General features: G+C 46.2%; 1 protein-coding gene across 1 annotated transcript in view; it reads right to left on the bottom strand.

Moving 5' to 3' along the window:
• Positions 1–988: 988 nt before the first annotated feature.
• Positions 989–9,619, bottom strand: part of ALDH1A2 (aldehyde dehydrogenase 1 family member A2) — a 125,107-nt gene continuing 116,476 nt past the window's right edge. Inside the window, exon 13 of the mRNA XM_061431165.1 lies at positions 989–2,824. Within this exon, the coding sequence (XP_061287149.1) occupies positions 2,752–2,824 (73 nt within the window). The 3' untranslated portion in view covers positions 989–2,751. The remainder of the gene's footprint in view (positions 2,825–9,619) is intronic.

Here is a 9,619-nt window from a genome sequence, read left to right as displayed (position 1 = left end):
CTTTGTTTCCTTTATGTCAGGATCATAAACAGATGAGGTTTGAAGGGCTTTATGCTTTGAAGAACTATCAAATTATGTCCTACCTTGTTCTGGATTCCTGTTATCTGTAACCTCTACTTGGCATTTAACAAAGCACTTTTACACGACTATTCTGTGTCCATCTTGTTCTCATTTTCTTCTCGACATCTCTAAGTATTGAACACGAGGTAGACTCACAGAGAGCCTACAGCCTACATTTGAGAGTTCACCCCACGCCCGGGGATGGCATTCTCCCATGCTCAATTTGTTCCTCTGAGGAACAAGACACCAGCAGTCCGAGCAAGCAATCCCAGTCCAAGCAACATGTCTCTCCCCGGGACCCACTTCCTTTGTGTCCAAGTCATCGGTTTTGGTTTTTTTGCACTTGTCCAGGACTTGGGTTGGGGAAGTGGGGCTGGAGGAGGAGATGTGCTGGTCTGAAGGGTGGAAACCACTCTCCTAAAGCACCACCCTGAGAACACACGGAAAGCAAACAAGCTCTGGCTGGTCCTACAGTCACCATTTACAGCTTCCTTTCTACAGCTGCAAAAATATTGCATCAGGCTGTCAGTTTCTGACTTTTAGTTCAGTAAATAAAAATAAAGCTACTGATAAATGCCATTAGGAAATGTGAGCTCTCGTCTCGTAGTCCACGTTTGTGAGAACAAGGCCTGAAGATTCCTCTACACGTTAACTCTCCCGGAGGCTACTCTGAATGAAAACTGTCATTTCCTATGTTTCATGCAGGGTTGGACTGGTTTGCCGCACAGAACCATACGTATACCTGGCTTTATTTAAATAGAGTCGGAAATAAGGGCTTCATTTACCTTATGGAAAGAATACCCTCCCAGACTGCTCAGTAACCAGAGCAGGCAACGTGCCTGAAAAGTCCAGCTGCTGAGCCAAAGGCCTAGATGGACTCAGTAAGACAGGAAGACACTGATAAACATAGCCAGAAGATCCCAAGAAGTACACAATATAAATGCTTTATTGCTAGCACAGAGGTTTCTTTTTAAGTAAATTAAAAGAAATAAATCTTCATTTTCACATTCTATATTGCAGTTCAAGGTAACTAGCTGGTTAGTGGATATGTTCATGGGGGACACAGGCTAGAGGAGGAGAGCATGACATTCATACGCAAGAACTCAGAAATGTGGCATCTCTCAAGGCATCCAGCCACTGTCCTTTGTCAATAACAGCAAGTAGAGATTTCTTTAAAATATCATGAGTAGACACAAGGGTTATAAATAGACAACCGGCAACGTTAGAAAGCAGAAAACCCTTAAATACAGAAGGCTATATATGTGTCGCCCATCTTTCATACACTCTAGGTTAGGTTTGGTACTTTTAAATACGTGATCTTCATCTAGGTTAGAGATGAATTGGATTCGGCAGCTGGAAGGGAAGCTGACACTGCCCACGTCATGGAGCCTTCACTGGGAAGCAGCAGCGTGGTGCTCAGCTGGGAGGAGAGGGGGAGAGGGGCCGGCCTGTTTCACGCCATGCCCCCCACCCTGCCAGGAGGCCAAGAGGCAAGAAAGGTGTGTGGATGGGCCACGAGCATGACAAGTGGAGCTCTGGTGGGGCGTGGCAATCATGGCACACTGGAACACTACAAATGGAGAAGGAAACCTCCAGGCCTGGCCAGCTCTTCCAAGGTTACCGCCAGCAGATCTAGGGCATGGGAGCCAGAAGTAACACTTGCTGCACCAGGACTAGCAGGTGGTGGGCACAGGGGACTGGGGGGCAGAAGAGGTTGTGGATTCCAACTGCAGGGAGAATTCACTTCATATGAACTGTCTGCAGAACAAGGCACCCAGCCCTACCTTCTTTCCAAATTCTCAAGTCCACTCAGATCACTTTTTGGTTGATTTGAAACATAAACTTTGGACAAGATCTTACCAATCTATGAAAAACAACCCAGCCCCTGACTTATTCCAGAATAATCAAGAAGGAATTCAATGCATACATGCACGTGTATGCACAAACACACACACACACCCACCCACCCAAACCATGCAGTGAGCTCCGAGGCTGTGAACTACACAGAATGGTCTCTGGAGCTCCATCTCCTGATCCTTCACTCAAGTTATTTATGGATGTAAGAAAACCAGACTGGGTCAGAAACTTCCTAAGTTCTTTCTCCTTAGTACATCTGCAGTGTACCAGCTCCTGGCATTTTCAATCTGGTCTGGCTCTAACTAAAACCATTTCATGTTTTGCTTTGAAGAAATGGATAACATGAAACGGTAATTTGGCTGCAAAACCTTGGAAAATTGTTCCCGGCCCAAACATCTGCCCCAAATGAGCTCAGCTGAGATCTCCTTGGAGGAGCAGGAGGGGAGCGTGAAGAGAGAGAGCCTGGAAGAGGGAAACGAAGACAATGGAAAGGCTATCTTTGCTCATGAGTGAGGTCCTCTGTGACAGGCATCACACAGTACAGCTCCCTTACTCAGCCCCTCACCCCAGAAAGACACACTGGATGTGCCCACAGCTGCTCCCCAGGCCTTTATCCCATTTCCAATATTTGGTATTATTAAGGTGATCCCTCACAGAGTGCCAAGAAACCACGCCCACTGGCTTGCATTCATTACACCCAGCGAATGGTCTACATGCTGTCATTTGAATTGTTAAATAAGGACTGAGTATTGGGGATTCCTGAGAGCTGGGCCCCACAGGGAAAGCAGAGAGGGGAATCGTGCAGGCTGGTCTTCACCTTCCTTCTTGGCCATCTTAAGAGTTCTTCTGGGGGATTTTTACTGTCACAGTCTTAACTTCAGAGTACTCTCGCAAACCAAATTCTCCCCTGAAAAATAGAAAAGGGCAGAATCAGGCACCTGAGGCCAAAACATTCCAACGTGGGCTTTCCCCTTGAGGAAATGGGGTAGAAACCCCACTCCTACCACTGGACACCCGGGACGTGTCTGTGCTCTCTTGGGTCTCCTGGAGATCTACTCCACTTCAACTGAAAGAAAACCATGAGGTTTCCAGGTAACAGTCCTCTCGGCTCGGGATTCTACATTCCTTCTTGTTAGTCCTTGGGTTTAATGTGTGTGTTCAGTCGCTGAGTCCTGTCTCTTTGCGACTCCCTGGACTGCAGCCAGCCAGGATCCTCTGTCAGTGGGATTTCCCAGGCAAGAATACTGGAGTAGGTTGCCATTCCCTTCTCCAGAGGATCTACCTGACCCAGGGATCAAACCCAGGTCTCTTCCATCTCCTGCATTCTTTACCATTGAGCCACCTGGGAGAGTGGAAACAAATACCTAAAGGCCTCCCATGGAGGAGTACAAATCACCTATAATGTCTTAAAGACAGAATCCTAAATAAATACTGTCCACAGTTCTCCACAGAGTTGGGGGAAAGAGTCAAGAAATCAAAATAACTGACTGAAGAGGAACTGGGATGTGGTAGTAAGCTGTTCCCTAAGACCTGCCTTTGGTCACTTCCCCTCCTGGCTCACGGCACTCTCTGGGATCTTGGCCATGGACCAAGGAGTCTGTGTCATTTGGTAGACAAACACTGATGGCACTGCTACCACAGGCAGCACTGGGCTGGGTGCAAGAGAAACGACATAACTGGTCCCAGCCTCTGAGGAGCCCGCAGGTGGTCCGGCCTGAGAGGGAGGGTGGGTGCCAGGTCACCTGCCTAGGTGGCCACAGGAGACAAAGCCCCACAACCACTGCTCTAAGGATGCTGGGGTGAGGACAAGCCTCCTTGACACCATGCTCCTTTTCTTCACCTCTTTTCTCAAGTTAACCTTCTCATTTTACCTCTCTTGAAATGCCTCTTTTTCTCTCCTCTATTTCATTGTTATATCAAGTATGTTCTCTTAATTTTTTTCTATAAAATACTCAAACTTTTGTCTTCTTTTCTTTTTAAGGTCACTCCTCTGTGAAGCTTCTCCTTGTGCTCTCAGGAGTGCGCCCTACTCCTCTGTGTTCAGAGCACCTGTGCCCCCCTCCACTACTGATCGCGCCAGGGGGCAGGGTGCAGGAGGGAGGTGGCCGCTCTGCCTCCCCCACCAACCTGTATCTTACTGATACAGCTTTCCATTCTCCCCCACCTAGTGTGTGGCCCACAGCACCAGGCTCAAAGAAGCCACCTGATAACTCTGGGAGTTATCTGATAGCTTTCCTGGCACCACATAAGGCTCCTCATGCATTTCCAGCAGCTCCTCTGAGCACCAGGACACCTGAGTGGTCATGCCCCCCTCCCCCCAGCCCCCAGGACATCAGAGATTGGGGCAGGCGTGCTGTCCTCTCATATGCATTGGCCATCTTGCTCCAGGGATGAGAAGAATAAACTTGGGATTGCCCCACTTGGTATATGGTTCCCTCACTGGCTCCAACCAGGCTGTCTCTTTATTACCAGCTCAGCTCTGGCTCTCAGTGGACTTTTTCCTGCCCTTGGGCAATTGTGCATGTGTCTCTTCATCACGGACATCATCTGCCTCCTGTTTGAAGTGTGGTTACTCCCTTTTTGTTCCCTTGCTTGTGCACGCACTTGGGGCAGACCCTGAACCACTCTCCTCAGATCTCTAACTAGGCTGTGAGAAACGTAAGAAAGCCTTCAGAGACAGGAACTTGCATTCCAGTGTGACTGTCAGATCCCAAACCTCTGGGTGCTCAAAGCAATGGAAAGCCCTGCTGGACTGCGGGTGCTCCTCTCCTGGATCCCAGGCAGCCAGCTGCTGTAAGCGTTCAGACTGCTCTAAGATGGAGAACTGGGTTCATATCTGCCACAAGAGGAAATAACGCCCATAGGCCCAGACCGCAAGGAAAGCCAGTGAGAGGTCTTAGGGCAGTGAGTGGAGCAGAACACTGGGGCAGGGGGTCAGCAGACAGCAGTGCCACCTCGGCTCTGTGTTAACTGGCTGTGTGACTCCAGCCAACTCATCCCCATCTCCTGGTACCCAGCTGTCTTTCTGACATCAGTTCCTGAATGTTAGTATACATATCACTCATGAAGCTTGCTTAAAGTGTAGGTTCCTGACCAATCCCCTCCTAAGACTCTGTTCCAGTAGGTCTGGGGAAAAGCCCAAGAGACCATGAGATGGGTGGTTATTGGACCCAGACTTTGAGCAATACTGCTGTAAGGTCTCTGAAAGCCTTGACATTTCGGTTCTTCAGCTATTTTGCCATCTCCTTCCAGGGTCTTTCTCTCAAATCTACTGAAATTTTTCTTAATCCAGTTAAATTCTGTGGCACAGACAGTTTCACAGTTAAGGATGAAGCTCACTGCTGCACAAAAGGCAGATGCACCGTTACTGACACGCCCCAATACCTCTACATAGTCATCTGTCCAGCTGGGTCACGGGTCAGGGCACAGGACATTCAGAAGCCTGTATTCCTGCTTCTTGACCAGACTAGGTCAAAGATGAACCAAACTCGGCGTACATATGAGGTAAAGTAAGATGTTGAATTTTGGTGTCTCTCAATCAGCCATTTTAGGAAATCACTCAGACTCATGCATAAAACAAACAAGGGTTTCTGCCTAGGGTGTCTGTTTCCCTGCCCTTTCCTTTGGCTTACAGCAGCATTTCTCAGAGCAGGGTCCCTAGATCACCTGTACCAGAATTATTCCAGAAATTTGTTAAAAATGCAATCCTGGGCCCTAGCCCAGATATACTAAATCAGAACCTCTGAGAGGGGTGTCACCAGATAGGTGTGCTTGGCAAGCCTCTCTCCCAGCCTGCAGGTGACTTTCCCATGCACCCGCCTTCTGTACACACACACACACACACACACACACACACACACACAGAGACTCAGGGCATCCAAACAGCGCTTCTTGTCTTCAAAGCCTGTGCCCTTAGTTTTTAAAATGCTGAGGTTCACAGCTTTCTTTCCATCTTCTAGGTTTGTGACACATATTTTATACCTTGGGCTTTATGACCTCTTGTCTCAGGAGAGCTTAATGAGATGGGAAAAGACAGGAAGACTGAAATAGATGGAACTAGCTGAACAGGCAGAATTGAGAGAAACTCAGCACAAGTCTCTGACCCTAGGAATTAAAGGCCAACCCACTAGGTGAAAAACCAACTCTGAATATTCATTGGAAGAACTGGTGCTGAAGCTGAAGCTCTAATACTTTGGCCACCTGATGCCAAGAGCCGACTCACTGGAGAAGAGCCTGATGCTGGAAAAAACTGAGGTCAGCAGAAGGGGGTGACAGAGGATGAGATGGTTGGATGGCGTCACCAATTCAATGGACATGAGTTTGAGCAAGCTCTGGGAGATAGTGTAGGACAGGTATACCTGGCGTGCTGCAGTCCATGGGGCTGCAAAGAGCTGGAGACAACTTAATGACTGAACAACAGCAATCACCAGGTAACCTGCAGAGGGCAGCCCTCTCCACAGCTCTCTGTAGGGGAGCGATCAGAGGCTCAGACAGCCCTCAGAAAGTGCTACCTCCCTTCTCTGTGCCTCTTAGAGGCGGGCAAGGCGATGCCAGGAACCAAAGTTGCATGGAGCCTGCAGGCCTTAAGAGAAACAATTCTGTCTGGCTGGAAGGTGAAGCAGAGTTTCTGGGACTGTATTAAATAAGAAGGAAGAGGGAAGGACCAGGGCAGGGCAGGTTCTTCTATTTGAAGCAGTTCCTACCACTCAGGGTCATTTAAGGAAGAGAAAACATGTTTTGGGGGCAAACAGGGACAAAGACTCATATAATTTGGACAAGATGAAGTGAGTCTCATCAAAGAGCACTGTTTCCTAATTGTTTTTTAACTGCATGGAGAAGGCCAAATCACTGTTAGTGCCCATGAGATGAGTAGAGAGAGAGGCCTCTAGTCTGTGTGGTTCTGACACAGCCAAACTGTTCCCTGGACCTTCTTTCTAGGCAAGGGCACTGTTTCCGACAGAAAGTTCTGCACTGGACAATGTCACAGGCTTGAATCCTGGTAGAAGGCTTGCCCCGTGATGAGCGTCCAGGGCTAGCCTGGGATGAGAAACTGCTAACCAGTGGTTACATACGACATCTATTTTATGCCCATGACACGCAGCCTATTAATGACCTGTAACAGTCTATGTGACCGGCATTTCCAGAGCCAGTGACGGCCCTGACATTTCAGAGGCCAGGAGAGCACAAACACAGGGGCAGGAAATGAAAGAGGTTGAATGCATCTTGAAAAGCAGGAACAGAAAGTTAAGGCAAGTTAAGAAGAGATGAGTACATGGAGACTTTATAAAAGCTGAAGGAATACTAATGACAACAAATACTAATAACAACGAATGGGTTCTGGCTGTAGAGCAAGTGGGAGGTCCTGAAGGCCAGAAGCAAAGGTTCAAGCAAGAGCAGCTTCTCGCTGGTGTCACCACAGACGAAAAGCAGGTCGATGATGATACTAGCTGAAATTTAGGAAAACTTGTGCTGCATTTCTAAAGTAATGCATTTATTAAGAGAAAAATGGATTGTCTACTTGGCAGTCATTTAGTTGATCAATAATGACGATAGTAGCTCACATTTTCTGAAGGTTTGTCAGACACCCTGATGGATATTTGGCATACTTGATTCTCACATTTAATCCTCACAGCAACCCTGTGGGGGAAGTACAATAACAATTCCCATTTTATAGATGAGGAGACTGAAGATTAATGAGATTAAGTAATTTGTCCAAGGTGGCACAGGAATTAAGCAGTAGAGCCAGGGTACATATCTGAGCTGTGTGATTCCAGAAACTCTGCTCTTAGCCTCAAAGCTAAATCTCAAAGCTAAACTTCATTTTCATGGTTTAATGGCTCAGGAGTAGAAATTATTAGCTACAGTATGTAAAGATGTAAATCTTCTGTGCTGGTCATGGGGTCTCCTCTTCTCCCTGAACACCACACATCTCTCCCACGGTGCCTTTGCTCACCCTCCCCTCACTGCCACCTTGTTTTGCCCACCAACCCTAAAAATTATTCCTCTCTCTTCATCTGCTTATATGTTCCTCTTCCTTCAAGGCCAATTCAAATCCCTGTACTTCTAAAGTTGTCATGGACTTCTCTGGCTCACGCCATCTCTATCACCCTTGAATTCATCTATCACTTCACAGGCTGTTCTGGAATTCTTTTGATTCTTTAAGTGTTGTATATTTAATTTATCCAACAAAATTTTAAGTAATTCAATGAGCTGGACCTTTCCCCACAGACCAAGGATCATGCTTTGCATGAAGTAAATGCTCAATAGTTGTTAGCAGATTAATTGTGAGCTGAACATTTGTTTTACAAAAGGATATATTCAGTAATGCCAGGAAGAGTGGGCATAGAAGATATTTCCTCTTAAGAGTCACAGGATTTAGAAAACATGGATCCAGCTCTTTTCAAAATGAGTGAAAATTCAAGTTTTGGGGATGAGGGGAGGTATCAGCTCAGGAAGACCCTAGCTACTGTTCCTTCTTCAAAGCCATTCTAAGAATCCATCTATATATGAAACTGCAAATACAACCCTTCTAGTGTTCCTCTGCCACAGTCCCATTTTTCACATCTTTAGCATCACAAGAGGGCAGTCCAGCTCTGATCCTGACCTGGAAGAGTCCTTATTAAACCTGATACCCACACTTCCTTGGCCAGACATCACAGAAACTAAGCCACCAAAATTTTGGTTCTAAGCTCAGATCTGCTCTTTACTGGCTGTGTAACTTGGGCAAGCTACTTAACCACTCCAACCCTTAGTTTCTCATCTGAACCATCTATGAGATAAACATAAATGTATCTATTCCATAGAATTACTGTGAAAAGCAAATGAGACAAAATCAGACAATGTTAGGTAAGAAGGGAGAATAAAGCTACATGCAGAGCAGGCATCTGATTAATACCTATTACTGTTATTGCAAAATCCTCATAATGGGTCATCTTCCTATAATCTCTACCAAAACATCCTCTCTACACCAAGAATGCTGCCCTTAAAATCTCTGGTATCTTCTCAGCTCCTACATCTGTCCTCTAAAGAGCTTTCAGACTGGGTTTAAAGCAATGTCTCCACTTGCATCTTCAGCAAATCCCCTCCGTCCACCCCATGTCCAAGCTCTACAGCCCCAGACTCAAAAGATCCAACAGGCACCGAGCAGGTGACAATGAGCAAACTGGGTATGTGTAAAAATAACAGCAACCAATATTAAGTTCCGTGAACTGCAGAACTCACAGCCGCAACAACTCCACCGTGGGCGAATGAAATAAGCAAGAAATTTAGATTTTATGGAAAGCCTCCTCTTTTTGGATGTCAGGTAAAGATTTTTAAATGTTATGAGGGAAAAAAAAAAAAACCAAAACATTTCTCTAGGCCAGATTTGTCCCTGAGTAGGCAGTTGGTGACCTGTTTTAAATACACCAAATTCTGTCTTCTGTCTGGACTATTCTGTACTTTCTGTGACTTCATGCACAGGGAATGTTCTTGCTATTCCCTCTGCCTGGAATATCTTCTTCTAGAAAAACTGAAATGTTATTCCTTCTGAAACTTCATAGGCAAAATTAATTGATTTTTTCTCTGTATTTAACAAGATGTTTAACCTACTTCTATAATAGCACCTATTACATGAGATTATTGGTGCATGAATTTTTCTCCATTCCCACTTAAGGTAAGGGAATTGTTGTGTTTTAGTTATCCTTGTAATGTGTGCTTTGTT

Source organism: Bos javanicus, chromosome 10 (assembly GCF_032452875.1).
Source record: "Bos javanicus breed banteng chromosome 10, ARS-OSU_banteng_1.0, whole genome shotgun sequence".
NCBI lineage: Eukaryota > Metazoa > Chordata > Mammalia > Artiodactyla > Bovidae > Bos > Bos javanicus.
This window is presented reverse-complemented; position numbering and strand designations above follow the sequence as displayed.